We start from the raw sequence: 16,645 nt of genomic DNA on the forward strand, positions 1-16,645 counted from the left end.
CTGGGAGCTGTAGTTCCAGAAGGGACCCACTGTATGCTGGGAATACAGTACTAACCCTCACCCACTACTTGGTTGCTGGGAATTGTAGTCCTCCACTCTGGGAGGGGCATGCGGAAGGTGGGTATCATTCCCCCCATTTCTCCCACCCTGACTTTTGCTTCGGGTCTCTTCAACAGTTCAGGAGGAAACTGATAGTCGCGGTTTAATTTCTTAGTTTAAAAAACATAAGTCGCTGGAGACTGTGCGTGTGGCGCATGCGTGACCCTCGGCGTAACCTCGGAGCTCTGAGTTTAGCGGGATTTCCAAACGCAGCCGTCGCTGGCGAAGTGAGCGGAGAGCGCGCGCTGGGGGCGGGATCGGACTAGACCGGAACCGGAGCTCGAGGGCCGTGGTCTAGGTGAGTGAGTGAGGCCCCCCCCCTTCCCCGAGACCTCTCGGACTAGCGGCCTATCCTTCAGGCAGCGTCCACCCCCGACTTTCCCGCAGCGCTCCCCTGAGTAAGTGGGGCAGGGTTCCCTATTGTGGTACTCGGACCCCGAGGCCAGGTGCGGGCGGCATCCAAGCTGGAAGAGACCTAAGAAGCCCTCTAGTCCACCTCCCCTTCTTTGACCGACGGGGAAACTGAGGCCCAGGGCTGTGGTGAGCGGTAGATGCGGGATTTGAAGGTAAATGAAGTTCTTCCCGCTGATCCGAGGCTGGTAATTAGCATCCCGGGGCCTCCAGCCAGGCCGAAGCCCCGCCCGAACTGACTTGGGCTGATGGTGTCTGTATTCGTTTGCTGTTGTCATTTTAATTTTTTTTTCTATTAAAAAATACCCCACTTTATTTGTGCCCCCTCTTCTTCTTCCCCACCCCCATGGAAAGGGGAAAAAAAAGAGCCTTGTGTTATATAATTATGCATAACGAAGCAAAACAAATTCCCTCATTGCCCAGTCAGGACACCCCCCCCCCCCCCGTCCCCCAGCCCACTGCCTCTCTGTCAGTAGGTGCCCGTCCTCGTGGGTCCTCTGAATCCAGGTGTTTTTCTTTTCGTGGATCAGAATTCTTAAGTCTTTCAAAATAGTTTGTCTTTCCTGATCCGTTTGTTTGTAAAGGCTACAGTCACATCTTGCAACTTCTGCCTGTTGCTGGGTTTAACCAGCCTTATTGCCTGATTTATCCAAACGTATTTTTGTGATATTTTTCCATTTTCTCCCTGTGGGAATAGTTTGTTCAAGATCCTCCCTTCACACCTTTCATTAGATTCAACAAACACTAATTTAAGCACCTATTATGTGCAGAATTGAGGTGCTATGGGAGCTGGAAAGCTTATCATCCCAGCATTAGTGCATTTTACACTCCAGGGGGTGTATAGGATAAGTAGATAGTTAATCATCTGTGGATCTGTGATCTCATTAATGCAGATATTCCCTCCAATGGTACCGTATATAGATCCCAAGTCAGTCATGCTTTCTCATTCTGTAGGAGTCTTGTCTGTTTTTTCATAAGTTGTCGGAATGATTTACAGAATGTATTGGAAAACTTCTTCAGGGTCTTTTAAGGTTCTGTGGGTAATACTGTGGATCCTTGGTTATTCTATCCCTTGCTCTTTACCTCCTGGATACCTTCATATATCATAATTACAGTATACAGTATTGCCAGATGGGTGGTATATTAGAGATGTGTGTTAAAGATGATTGGACTTAGTAGTTCAGATATTACAGTATGTAGGTGAGAACATTTTCTATCTGGGTGAGAAAGCCAGAATTCAAAGGATTAAGAAGTGAAACAGGAGCACATTGGGGCAATGAGTAGAAATGACTTTTAAAAAATGAGTTCTTATTGGGGGCAGCTAGGTGGCACAGTGGATAGAGCACTGGCCCTGGATTCAGCAGAACCTGAGTTCAAATTCAACCTCAGACACTTGACACTTACTAGCTGTGTGACTCTGGGCAAGTCACTTAACATTCATTGCCCTACAAAAAAAAAAAAAGAAAGAGAGAGTTTTTGTTGATATCTTTTTATTTCACACTAGTTCCCCCAAGAACCTTCCCATGAAGCTATCCCATATAACCAAGAGTATTTTAAAAGGCAAACGAATAAAGAAAGGAGGAAAATCAACATAACTGATCAATACAACAAAAAAGTTTGAAAGTGTGCACAATGTACAATACTTGTAGACATCCCACCTCTGCAAAGGAGTGGGGTGAAAGTGTTCTCTCATTTCTTTTTTCAAACCATGTTTGTTGCAATATATGTGCATATGTACACATTTGTAGTTCTTTCTGTGTACATTGTCATCATATATATTGTTTTCTTGACTGCTTCATTTTGCATCACTGCATGTACATCTTGCCATACTTCTCTATATTCATCACATTCTTCATTTCTTATAGCACAATAATAATTCCATTACATTCATGTACCAAAATTTTTTAGCCATTTCCTCAACCGATGGGTAACAGCTACTTGTTTCTAGTTCTTTGCTATCACAAAGCGTTGCTGTAAATATTTTGTTTTATATGGGGCTTTCTTCTTATCAATGGTCTTCTTGGCATGAGGTATAAGCCTCGTAATAGAAACTCTAGGTTAAAAGGTATGGGCATTTTAGTCACTTTATTTGCATAATAATAAAACATTATTGCCAAAACAACTCTAGTGATTCACAGCTCCACCAACAATGCACTAGTATTCCTATTTCCCCCCAGCCTCTCCAACACTGAAGATATTCCAATATTTTGTCATCTTTGACAATTTTGCAAAGTGTGGGGTGAAACCTCTGGGTTGTTTTGATTTACATTTCTCTTATGACTGATTTGGAGCATTCTTTCATATGGTTGTTAATAATTTGTAGTTTGGGGGGAGCTAGGTGGCACAGTGGATAAAGCACTAGCCCTAGATTCAGGAGGACCTGAGTTCAAATCTGAAATCCGTCCTCAGACACTTGGCATTTACTAGCTGTGTGACCCTGGGCAAGTCACTTAATCCTCATTGCCTGCCCCCCCCCCCCATTAGTTTGTGGTTCCTTGTAATTCATGTCCTTTAGCCACTTATCTACTGGGGTCATATTGTCCATTGGACATATATCTCTATCTATATCTGTTGTTTATATGTTTTGTTCTTATCAGAGAACTTTGATACAGAGGTTTTTTCCCAATTTGACCTCTTCCCTTCTCATTTTAGGTGCATTAATTCTGTTTGTACAGAAGCCTTTTGGTTTTGTGTAATCAGTTCTATTTTATCTTTTGAAATAGCTTCAATCACTTATTTGATTAAGAATACAGTACCCTGTGACAAGTAAAATCTAATGTGTGTCCCTACCTTCCCCCCCCCCATACCCCCATTGTGTGTTGGGAAACTAGCTAGAATTTACTTATAAATTACAAAATTCAGCAACAGTGTTTGGCCCTTAAGCATTTATTAAAGTATATTGGAAGTCAGTAAAGATAGAACACTTGGAGTTCAGAAAGATAGCCAAAAGCCTATCTACCCTAGGGTTCAGAATCAACTCCTCCTCCTTCTTCTTCTTCCCTCAGCCACCAACCTGAGGTTCTGGAAGGAAAGAGGCCAGAGCTAGGGAGCCAGCAACCCCTCCCTACTTCCTGTCTCCCTCCCTGGAAGGGGAGGTCTTTCAAGCTAATTGGTTGAAGGTGGTCTCAAGTTGATGTCGGTAGTCCACAGCCTCTGAGAACAACACCCTACTCAGGGCCAGCCAGGTGCAGTCTTGATTTAATCAACCTTAAGTAGGTTCTTAGTCACTCTCACCCAATTCAATAAATTCCAAATCAATCTTCAGGTGGGGCCCATGGGCGTCTGCCAAATCCCATTTTTTTTCCTCACAACCCATAGCTATGAAAAAGTATATGACCTGCTCCTCTTCCAGTTTTTTAATAGCATGATCTTTAATCTTAAGGGCTAGAATTTACTTTACGGGAATTTGTGAAAGGGTGAAGAAATAGAAGATAAGCTTGCAGAGACTGTCAAAAAGGTGTCTTTAAGGATAGGAAAGAGATACCTGGCATATTTGTAGATATCAGGGAACCATACAATAAATGAGGAGACACATGGTGCTTAGCATTTAAGTAAGTGCTGGTTGATGGTATTTAAAAATGAGTGAAATTGTACCAAATCTGGAGCTCTGTTATAAATCGGCAGTCATCAGAACCATCTGGTACTGGCTAAGAAATAGAGTGGAGGACCAATGGAATAGACTCAGCACAGGAGACACAGTAGTAAATGACATTAGTAATGTAGTAGTAGGCTTCCACCAGTCGAGGATGACCATGGATCAGCGCCCTGAAGAGCCACAGGCCACAGTGTGACTGTGCAGTCTTGATACAGGAGCCAAAGCTCCTGCCGAAATGAGGACATCGGAAAACTGTGCTCTCTGTTGCCCGTCTGTTCCTGTGTCTCATTTGTTTTTCTTCCTCCCAAACTTGAAGGCCCATCTCAGCTGCGTGCAAGTTGCTCCTGAGTACTGAACTCCATCGGGCCATCTCCTCCCAGCTGCCAATGTCTATTCCCAGAGCCCTCAAGTCTCGCTTACATACATCTCTGTAGCGAAGCTGGGGGTGTCCAGCAGGTCTTTGGCCTGAGGCTAACTCTCCATAGAGTAGGTCTTTAGGAATGCTCCTGTCTTGCATGTGGTGCACGTGACCGAGCCAGTGCAGCCATCTTTGTTTCGGTAGGGTGTAGATGCTTGGAAGTTGCTCGCCTTGGAGCACTTCTGTGTTGGTGATCCTATCTGACCAAGATATGTCAAGGATGCACCGAAGGCAGCGCATGTGGAAGCTGTTAAGCTTCTTTTCTTGTTTAGTATACGTAGTCCATGTTTCGATGCCATACAGTAAGGTACTCAGGACGCATGCTCTATAGACAGCAAAGACCCCAGCTTCTGGGATAGGAATTCAATATTTGACAATAACTGCCAGGCAAACTGGAAGATAGTATGGCAGAAATTAGGCATAGACCAACATCTGACACCTTATACTAAAATAAGGTCAAAATGGGTACATGATTTAGACATAAGAGGTCATACTGTAGGTAAATTAGGAGAAGAAGAAATAGTCTACCTTTCAGATCTTTGGAAAGGAGAACAGTTCATGACCAAACAAGAGTTAGAGAATAGTATGAAATGCAAAATGGATGATTTTGATTACATTAAATTAAAAAGGTTTTGTACAAACAGAAGCAATGCATCCAAAATTAGAAGGGATGCAGAAAGCTGGGAAACAATTTTTATGGCCAGTACTTCTGATAAAGGCCTCATTTCTAAAATATATAGGGAACTAAGTCAAACTTATAAGAATCCAAGTCATTCTCCAATTGAGAAATGGTCAAAGGATATGAATAGGCAGTTTTCTGATGAAGAAATCAAAGCTATCTATTGCCATATGAAAAAATGCTCTAAATCACTATTGATTAGAGAGATGCAAATTAAAACAACTCTGAGGTACCACCTGACACCTATCAGATTGGCTAAAATGACAAAAAAGGAAAATAATAAATGTTGGAGAAGCTGTGGAAAAATTGGAACACTAATGCATTGTTGGTGGAGCTGTGAACTGATCCAACCATTCTGGAGTGCAATTTGGAATTATGGCCAAAGGGCTATAAAGCTGTGCATACCCTTTGACTCAGAAATACCACTTTTGGGTCTTTTTGCCAAAGAGATCATAAAAAAGGGGAAAGGACCCACATGTACAAAAATATTTATAGCTGCTCTTTTTGTGGTGGCAAGGAATTGGAAATCATGGGGATGTCCATCAATTGGGGAATGGCTGAACAAGTTGTGGTATATGAATGTAATGGAATTCTATTGTGCTGTAAGAAATGATGAGCAGGAGTTCAGAGAAACCTGGAAGGACTTGCATGAACTGATGATGAGTGAGATGAATAGAACCAGAAGAACATTATACACAGTATCATCAACACTATGTGATAGGCTAGATTCTTCTCACCAATCCAATGGTACAAGAAAGTTCCAAAGGATTCATGATGGAAAAGTCTATCCAAATCCAGAAAAAAAAAAAAAAGGGAACTGCAGAATATGGATGCTGATTGGACCATACTATTTCTTTTGTTTTTGGTGCTGTTGGTTTTCTGTTTTGAGGTTTTTCCTTTTTGCTCTGATTCTTCTCTTATAACATGACTAATGCAGAAATATGTTTGATGTTATTATGTATATATAACCTATATCAGATTACCTGCTGTCTAGGGGAGGGAGGAAAGAAAATTTGAAATATAAACAAATGTTGAAAACTATTTCTACATGTAATTGGAAAATAATAAAATACTTTTATTTTTAAAAAATGAGTGAATTGAGGGGCAGCCAGTTGAGCCATGGATAAAAGCACAGGCCCTGGATTCAGGAGGACCTGAGTCCAAATCCAGCCTCAGACACTTGATACTTACTACCTGTGTGACCCTGGGCAAGTCATTTAACCCTCATTACCCTGCCAAAAAAAAAAAAGAGGGACTGATTAAAAGGGCAATGTCTCAGAGGAGCTAGGAGGTGATTCAGTCATGGACACAAGCAATGGGGATGGTTTTACTGAGAAGATACACTTCTTCCTAGGAGACTAGAGCAAAGAGGGGGAAAGAGAAATAATGTAGAGAGATTTCCAAGTGTGGAAGTAAGAAAGAAAAGGAGTTTAGGTTGGATGTCCTGTATTCTCAGTAAAGGGGTAAGAAAGATACTCTGCTGAGAGGGAAAAGGAAAGAGGTATTATATGGAGCTTGAGGGAAGAAAAGGTTTGGCACAGCCACTGTAGGGAATATGATAAAAAAGATAACTTAGGAAGGGTAAAGGATTATAGTAAAGGCCCAGGTAAGTTTAGATAACTATGCCAACTAGGTCAACTATTAATTAATGTTATTTGACAGCATTCAACAATATATTATTCATATACTGAGAAAACAAATGGTGGGAGTAATCCGGGGTTAGGTTTTTAGCAAATTTCACATCAATAGGCAAAGAGAGCCAGGAATTCAAGAGGACAGTATGTTGTTGAACTTGTCAGTCATAATGTCAGAGCAGAACTATGGGACTGCGAGGAGTAGGGGAATGGAGGGATTGGTGTTCGAAGTGAGGATGGACAGTAAGTTTAATTAGGAATGTAACCGGGAGGAGACAGTGAGTCTAGGTGGGAAGATGAGCATTTATGATCCGAAGAATTTCAGAGTTCAGGGTCATGGTGAAAGCACAGTTGTGAGTGATGATAGCTCCTGTGGTCTAATTAAAATAATTAAATTAATTGCTTTATCCAATAAACCTTACAACTTTTTGCATATTTAAATTAATTTGCAACATATCCTTTTGCTGCAATCACTTGTTTTATACGATTTGGCATTGAATTCATAAGATTTTGGCACATTCTTTATCATGAAAGAATACTTTATCACATTGGACATGACTGATTATTCTTCCATTTCTGACTCTGGCAGCCAACTTCTTAGGATATACAGCTAGAGGAGATATTGGGATTAAAGCCCACATTTATTAAGCATCTACCATGTGTAAAACACTAAACCACCCTCTCTAGGTTCTGGGAGTAACACGAAGACAAAAAACCAAAAACAATCCCTGCTATTAAGAAGCTTACATTCTGGTGGGGGATAGGAAGATAGAACACAGATCAACAAATTTAAAAATATGTATTAAGTGGGGCAGCTAGGTGGCACAGTGGATAGAGCACCGGCCCTGGAGTCAGGAGTACCTGAATTCAAATCCGGCCTCAGACACTTAACACTTACTAGCTGTGTGACCTTGGGCAAGTCACTTAACCCCAATTGCCTCACTAAAAAAAATATGTATTAAGTGATACAAAGCATTTTCAGGAGGGAAAGTTGGGAAGTGTGACAGAGAGGAAGAAACAGGAAAGGCCTCATATAAGAGGAATGAGCTTTGAAGGAAGCAATTGATCCTAAAAAAAATGAAAGGAGGGTATTGCAGGTGTGAAGTACCCATGCAAAAGCATGGAGGTGGGAAATGGAATATAGTTGAAAGAACAGGCTTATTGGAGTAGAACAGAGAGTGGCAGGAGGATGAATTAGGGGAGTAATAGGAAATAAATCAAATATAGTTGAGAACAAGATTGTGGAGGACTTTAAATGCTCTATTAAGCTTTTTGTATTTATCCCAGAAGCAATAGGTACCTACTAAAGATTTTTGAGGAGGCTATTAACTAGGAAGTGACATGGTCAGGTCGTGGGATGGGAAGGACCTCAGAGATCATTGAATTCAGTCCCCTCATTTTCTCTTTTTGATTTTTAATAATTTATTTATATATTTTTTGCAGGGCAAGGAGGGTTAAGTGATTTGCCCAGGGTCACATAGCTAGTAGGTGCCAAGTGTCTGAGGCTGGATTTGAACTCAGGTCCTCCTGAATCCAAGGCCAATGCTTTATCACTGTGCTACCTAGCTTCCCCCCCAATTTTCTAGATAAGGAAACTGGGGCCTGGAGGAGTAACTTGCAGAAGGCTATACAAACAGTAAGAGCCAGGATTCCAAGTAAAATCTTCTATCTCCAAATACAATGCTTTATTCTACTGTTCTATTTTCTGTCCTCTTCTCTCTCTGTCTCTCTGTCTCTCTGTCTGTCTCTCTCACATACACACACACACACACACACACACACACACACACACACACATACACACATACACACACACATATTCTATTTCCGCTATTCTGTATTCTGTTTTCCTAGCACAGAGCCTGAGACATAGTAGGGGCCTATAAATGCTATTTAATTGATTATGCCAGGATAGTGAGAACATTGTCACTTTCTTATGGGTTAAAATGAATAGAAGCAGGAGACCAGATATAATTGTGTAGAAAGTCATAGAACTAGGTTTAAAAAAAAGACAAAACAAACCAGTTCCTGCTCTCCTGGAAGGCTATAATATGTACACAGTCAAATGTAATACAAAAACGGCTCTAATGGAGTAAAGGAGAGATCCAGACAGTACTCTAGGAATACTCGAAGAGTTAGAATATGTTCAACTAGGGGGATCAGTGGCAACTCTGGAGGTTGTTGAGCCTGGGAGGGAGAGAAGGCCTCTGAAAGGTAAGAGGTGAGATGGTGAGTTCCAGGGAGGGGGGCAGCCTGTGCAAATAGTCCTAGTCCTAGTATGTGTCTGGGGAAGAAGCCGGAGTCCACTGTGGCTAGAACGTAGAGTAAGGGGAAAGGCGCAAAGCAAATACCTTAACCCTCATTGCCCTGGAAAGGTAGTGTTTGAGGCAGGTTGTGGAAGGTTTAAAGGCCAGGCTTAGGAGTGCATATTTTATCCTCTAGGCAGTCCAGGAGAATTAAGCCTTGTAGCCTCTGAAGAATTTTTGGGGGTTGGGGTATAACATAGTTAGATCTATTCCTATTTTTTAAAGTTTATTTACCCTAAATTAGGCACCCCTGTACCAGGAAAACTTCAGAGAACAAAGTTCATATAGGTCCAGGTGGATGATTCCGCATGGTCCAACCAGTCATTCTTACCCACCCAAACAACCCTTAAATTTGTTAATTGGTTTGTCCTTTGGGTGCAAAAAGATCTATTCCTAAGGAAGATTATTTTGACAGCATTGTGTAGGATTGGAGAGGGGAGAAAAGGGAGTGTGGTTTAAGAGGGTATTCCAGGTGAGAGTTCATTCATTTAACTAGTGTGTATTAAGGCATTGTGCCTAGGCATTGAGGATACCGAGATGAAACCAAAAATAGCCCCTGCCTTCAAAGGTGCTTTCATCCTTGGGGGAGTGGGGGTATGGGGGGGGGGCTAGTGGGCACAGCACAGAAGAATGCAACACTTAGCACAAATCAGTAAATATTGAATAATTTGTGGAAAGCACCAATGAAAGACTTACGTAGAAATAGAATCTTTAAAACTTGGTAAATGACTTCCATGTAAAGGGTAAAGAATAGGGAAGAGCAATTCAAAATAAGTTATACATGAGTCACAACTGAGCCCTGGGTGATGGACACTATGGAAATTCCATTAGCATAAATAGGGAGGTTAGGAAGGACAAATGGGGGGGGCTTACTGGACATAGTGACTTGAGGATCGCTTATGGAGGTGGCCTACACACAGTTGGAGATTGAGGACTGAAATTCAGGGGAAAAAACATGGCTTAATACTGACTTAGAATGATAATTGAATCCATGGGAGCTGATAAGATCCTCATGGGAGAAAGGCTAGAAGTAGTCAAAGGACTGAGGACACTGCTTTGGAGAACATCTGTGCTCCAGGCTCTGCCGGGAAGATTAGGAGGCAGTGAGAGACAAGAGACTGCTGAACAGTCAATTAACTAGGCATTTATTCAGTACCTATTATGTGCCTGGCAATGTGCTGACTGTTCAAGAAATAAAACAAAAATGAAAGCTTACATTCTAAAGGAGGACACACACTATCCAGATTTAGGTATATACAAGACACAGACAAAGCAGATAATAATAACAGTTCGCATTTACATAGTACTTCAAGGTTTGCTTTATATTCCTGCGGAAAATGGCCCTTGAGCTGAATCTTGAAGGAAATCCCAGGGAAGTCTTGGGTTGTTTCCAAGTGGTGGAGATGAAGAGGGAAAGAAAGCACTCCTGGGGGCCAGGGACTCAAGAGATGAAACGAACCATCTTGTGAGGAACAGCACATAGGCTAACACAGAGGGTGTAGGAAGTGTAGAAGACAGTAAAGGTAGAGATGGGTCAGGCTCTACCAAGTTGGGAATGAGATTGTATATGTAGCAAGTGCTTTGCTCACTTCACAATGCTGGGTAAACATTTGTTATTACTAAATGCCAAGCATATGTTTTTGTAATTGATACTATCAGTAATAGAGAGCCCATGGGGTTTATTTAGTAGATGTGTGACATGGTCAGTTCTACACTTTAGAAAAGTCAGTTTGGCATTTGTGAGGCCATTGCAGTATGTAGAGGATCATATATTTAAAGCTGGAAGGCAATACCGCTGCTAGGTTTATATCCCAAAGACATCCCCCAAAAGAGAAAAAGACCTATTTGTACAAAAATATTTATAGCAGCTCTTTTTGTGATGGCTAAGAATTGGAAATCAAAGGAATGCCCATCCATTGGGGAATGGTTAAACAAGCTGTGGTATATGATGGTGATGGAATATTGTTGTGCTATAAGAAATTACAAGCAGGATGATTTCAGAAAGGCCTGGAAAGACTTACATGAACTGATATATAGTGAAGTGAGCAGAACCAAGAGAACATTGTGTACAGAGACAGCAATATTGTTTGATGAAGAACTGTGAATGACTTAACTATTCTCAACAATATAATGATCCAAGACAGTCCCAGAGTACTAATGATAAAGCATACTATCCACCTCTAAAGAAAGAAATGGGGAGGCAGCTAGGTGGTGCAGTGGCTAAAGCACCGGCCTTGGATTCAGGAGGACCTGAGTTCAAATCTGGCCTCAGACACTTGACACTTACTGTGTGACCCTGGGCAAGTCACTTAACCCCAATTGCCTCACCAAGAAAGAAGGAAAGAAAGAAAGAGGAGAAAGAACTGATATTGATGGAACACAGACTGAAGTATGCTATTTTTCATTTTCATTTTTTTCTTTTATTCAAGTTTTCTTATACAAAATAACTAATATGGCAATGTTTTGCATATTTGCACATGTATAACCTATATCTGATTGCTTACCATCTTTCGGGGGAAGGGGAGGGAGGAAAGGAGGGATAAAATTTGGAACTCAAAACTTTAAATAAAAATGTTTATTATTAAAAAAAAAAAAGCTGGACCTTAGAGGCCATTAAATCCAAGTGAGAGGTGACAAGGTCCTGACTGTGTGTTAGGAAGAAGGATATAGAGATGTGAGACATGTTGTGGAAATAGAAATTACATTAGACATCTTATTGAATGTTCTGGGTGAGGGAGAATAAAAATTGAGAATGACGCTGAGGTTGTAAACCTGGGTAACTGGGAAGGTGCTGGTGCCCTTAATAGTGATATGGAAATTCAGAATAGGTATGCGTTTGGGGGGAAACATAATGAGTTCTGGTTTAGACATGGTGGGTTAGATATGTTTATGGGACATCTAGTTCAAAACACCCAGTAGGCAGTTGGTAATATGGAACTGGGGGGGGGGGGTGCAGCTAGGTGGTGCATTGGCTAAAGCACCAGCCCTGGATTCAGGAGGACCTGAGTTCAAATCCAGCCTCAGACACTTGATACTTACTAGCTGTGTGACCCTGGGCAAGTCACTTAACCACCATTGCCCTTGCAGGGGGGAAAAGGGGGAATATGGAACTGGAGCCCAGGAGGAATATTTGGGCTAGATATATGTAGAACTGCAGGCAGCTAGGCAGCTCAGTGGATAGAGTACTGGGCCTGGAGTTCAAATGTGGCCTCTGACAGTGAGCTGTGTGACACTGGGTAAATCACTTAACCTTTGCTTTAATCCATTGGAGAAAGAAATGGCAAACCACTCTAGTATCTTTGCCAAGAAAACCCTATGGACAGTATTGGCGTGATATGGTCCCTGGGGGTCACTAAAGAGCCACAATTGGACACTGAACAACAACAGAATAAGTAGATCTGAGAGTCATATGCACAGAGATGTTAATTGAGCCCATGGAAGCTGATGATTTCACCAAGTGAGAAAAGGCTTTAGACCAGAACCCCAGGAGACTCCAGCATTTCCTTATTGTGATCTGGATAATGATCCAGCAAAGGAGACAAAGAAGGTGTTATCAAACTGGCAGGAAGAGAACCAAGAGAGCATTATCCTGGAAGCCCAGTGGAAGAGGATGGTCAGTGGTGTCAGGTACTTCAGAGAAGTCAAGAAGGCTGAAGACAGACAAGAGATTATTCAGGTTTTTTAATTATGAACTTGATAGATATTGACAGATATGATCTTTTCTATAGAGAGAGAACTGCATATAAAAGCAAGTCTCCCTTATGTACAGCTTGGTGTTTTCAGACATCTAATACATTTAATAACATGGCAATTCCAATACCCTTTGACCCAGCAATTCCACTTTTAGGTCTTTTGCCCAAAGAAATCATGGAAGGGGGAAAGGGACCCACATGTACAAAGATATTTATAGCTGCTCTTTACGTGGTAGCAAGGAATTGGAAGTTGAGGGGGTGCCCATCAATTGGGGAATGGCTGGACAAGTTGTGGTATATGAATACAATGGAATACTATTGTGCTGTAAGAAATGATGAGCAGGAAGAGTTCAGAGAAACCTGGAGGGTCTTGTGAGCTGATGATGAGTGAGATGAGCAGAACCAGAAGAACATTGTACACAGTATCATCAACATTGAGTGTTGACCTACTGTGATGGATTATATTCTTCTCACCAATGCAATGGTACAGAAGAGTTCCAGGGAACTCATGATAGAAGAGGATCTCCAAATCCAAGAAAAAAAAAAAAAGAAAGAACTGTGGAGTATAGATGCTGATTGAACCATATTATTTCTTTTGTTTTGGATGCTGTTGGGTTTTTTTTCTATTTTGAGGTTTTGCATCACTGCTCTGATTTTTTCTCTTGTAACAGGATTAATGCAGAAATAGGATTAATGTTATTATGTGTATATATATGTGTGTGTATATATCTATATCTATATGTATAGAGATATATAGATATAACCTATATCAGATTACCTGCTGTCTAGGGGAGGGAGGGAGAAAAATCTGAAATTGTAAAGCTTGTATAAACAAAAGTTGAGAACTATCTTTACATTTAACAGAAAAAATAAAATACCTTATACATTTAAAATAAATAAATTAATTAATTAAAAATTAAAAAAATAACATGGCAATTCCATTACTGTTCTCTTGTTTGCATTTCTGAACTGGCTTCTGTTGTACTTGATCTTTTGTTATCTTTTCTTTCTTTTTCTTCTCTTTTGGTATCTCTATTCTACTACCACTCTTTGCCAACCTACTCACTCCCAACAAATAAATAAATTCCCCCTCTTGTAGCAAATCAGTAGTCAAACAGAACAGATCCATTTATGGGCAGTGTCAGAAAATGTCTGTGTTGTTCTGTACTTTTCGTACATTGTCTTCTCCAGAAGTAAGAGGTACAATTAAAACCCATCATCTGTCTTCTGGAGTTTTGGGTTGAACACTGCATTGATCAGAGTTCTTAAGTCTTTTGTCTTTCTAAGTTGTTTTTCTTTACAAGTTGTAGTTATAGTATAAACTGTTTTCCTGGTTCTAAAAAGGCCATTTGATTTAGCCTTGGTGACTGGAGAGGGCCGTTTCAGTTGAGTGATGAGGTTGGAAGCAAAGGTTAAGAAGAGAAAGAGAGAAAAAAGTGGAGGCAGTAAACCTAGACTTAAGGAGTTTGACTGAGAAAGGGAGGAGAATTGGAGCCAACACCTTGTGTGGATGGTGGAACCTAGTGAGAATTTTTAGGAAAGTCGTCTTCTTCCTACAAGCGAAGGAAGTAGATAGTGTCCAGGAATACATGGTCTTTAAGACAAGGGATGTCTCCTCTTTGTAAGAAATGGAAAGACTGCTCTTGGAAGGAGCTGAGCTGAAGGGAGGAGAGATAGAGGCCGATGGCAATCAGTGGAAGGCTTTTGAGAAAGTCTTCGTTTGTAGGTATGGCAAGTGGTGCTCCTTTGGTATCTGTAATCTCATGACACTTGTGTTTCTCAGCACTGAACACTCGGGACAATGGCCATGCAGATGCAATTTGAAGCTAGTACAGACACCTCAGTGGAAGAAGAGAACATTGGCCCACAGCCCATTTCACGACTGGAGGTATGTACTCAAGGTCTAACTCTGAAATTATATTGCTGGATTATATAATGTCTACCTGATGAGAAAATCACAGCTTTTGCCTGTGCAACCCAGATCAGGGTTGCTAAGGACCTACAGAAGACACTTGAATGGTCTTCTATAAAAGCTCAAAGAGGGAGCTCATCTGGCCAGGGCCATATCCTGGACAAGCTAGGAGGAATAGAGCCTACATTGGACTGGCGATGACATCTCTCCTTAGAACATTTATCCCTTTTTGGAGCAGTAGTAAGTATTATCTGCTACAGAATCCAGAGAGCCAGAGGGGGAGGGAGGTCCTCCCTGCTGTTGCTAGGTGACCAAACTGCTAAAGATCATATATTCCAGGAATGGGGGGTAGGTGGTACAGAGGCACACGGAAATGGGTGCGCGCTCTGTGTGTGTGTGTGTGTGTGTGTGTGTGTGTGTGTGTGTGTGTGTAAATGTCAAACCGGAATTTATGTTTGATCCTAGAGGCAACAGGGAGTCTCTAGAGTTTATTGCTCAGGCATGACTACCATCAGACTTGGCCTTATATTGAAGCTAGAATTGGGATCCCCTATTTTGCACAATTTGAAAGCTATTGGGAAGACTCCCCTTCTACTTAAAATATCCCTCTTCACCTCATGCAAGTTTTAAAAACTAGAAATTACCTATTTCATTTCCCCTTTAGGCTTTAGTATCAAAAAAACATTGTTTAGGATCAAAGCAGGAAAAAGTTACTGCCATAAACCCATGTGTTGTTTTTGAAAATGAACCTTTCTAGATGAGGCAGGCTTATCTCTGATGTCTAGGTTTTGAATTCATTATCAGTTGCCTACTATATGCTATTTTAAAATCGAATGAATGTATTGTGATTATGCTTATAAAAATGCAGAGGTTTACAATTCCTATTCTAGCACCTGATACTTGATGCTTTTCACAGTTCTTTGCTATAAAATATTAGATCATCCCAGTAAGTAGCCTTATGTAATAGGTAGGCCAGGTATGATATCGGAATTACAGAATCGAATTGCAAGGGACTTCAGAGACCAAACAGATTAACCCATACTGTAACCCTCTCTGCAGCACTCCCAATAAGTGATTATCTAGACTTCCCTTGAAGCCTCCAGTACAAGGAGAACCCTTAACTTTCTGAAGCATTCCATTATAGTTTTGAATTGCTCTAATTATTGGGAAAATGTCCATTGATCCTAATTCTGCCCTCCAGGATAAATAGATCAAGTCTGAAGCCTCTTCGGCATAACAGCCCTTTAGATCATGGAAGATTCCTGTCTTGTCCCAAAGGCACCACATCCCCTCCCCTCACTACCCCCAACGACATTTCCTGTTGTCTAGGCTAAACATCCCTCGTTCCTTTAACTCATCCTTATATCAGCATGCTATCCAGCCCTCTTCACCAGTCTGGTTACTTGCCATCTATATTAATGGTCTACAAATTATTTTGGTCCCCATTAAGAAAAAAAAAACAATTTTGAACACATTCCACCATGTGTGTGTATTTACTTATTTATAAACACAAATGAATGTATACATGTTGAGAGGGGGATGTGTTCAGCTTGGGGGGGGTGTTATTTTTTAGATAAAGAGCTGGCCTTGAAGTCCAAAAGACATGGGTTCTAGTCCTGACTCATACTGCAAATTTGACTTCCTGGTGCTCTGAGCAGTTCTCCAAGACTGAGGTGCAGAGGAGATGTCAGACTGCTTTGGTAGAGGGGACTTCTTCACCAGGGTTCACCACACCAACGAAAGCATCAGTCTAGGCCTTGTACCTGCCTGTATAGAGGATCTTACAAAACTTAGGGCAAAAATAAATGAGATGAAGGTAAAATATTTGATCGTAGAATTGATAGGGAGCCACAAATTAATGGAATAGAGAAGTTGAAATGGTCACATGGGCTGAGGGAA

At 41.2% G+C, this 16,645-nt stretch overlaps 1 protein-coding gene across 2 annotated transcripts in view; it reads left to right on the top strand.

Annotated features, from left to right (window-relative positions):
- The first annotated feature begins 153 nt into the window (after positions 1-153).
- RAD51 (RAD51 recombinase) overlaps positions 154-16,645 on the top strand; it is a 44,938-nt gene continuing 28,446 nt past the window's right edge. Inside the window, exons 1-2 of one of the 2 annotated variants that reach the window (XM_043980394.1) lie at positions 154-397; positions 14,618-14,722. In XM_043980394.1, coding sequence (XP_043836329.1) covers positions 14,636-14,722 — 87 coding nt within the window. In that variant the 5' untranslated portion in view covers positions 154-397; positions 14,618-14,635. Of the gene's footprint in view, positions 398-447; positions 666-14,617; positions 14,723-16,645 lie in introns of those variants that run through there. The other variant, XM_043980395.1, reaches the window with a different exon arrangement.

The sequence above is a fragment of the Dromiciops gliroides genome, chromosome 2, assembly GCF_019393635.1.
Source record: "Dromiciops gliroides isolate mDroGli1 chromosome 2, mDroGli1.pri, whole genome shotgun sequence".
Taxonomy (NCBI): Eukaryota; Metazoa; Chordata; class Mammalia; order Microbiotheria; family Microbiotheriidae; genus Dromiciops; species Dromiciops gliroides.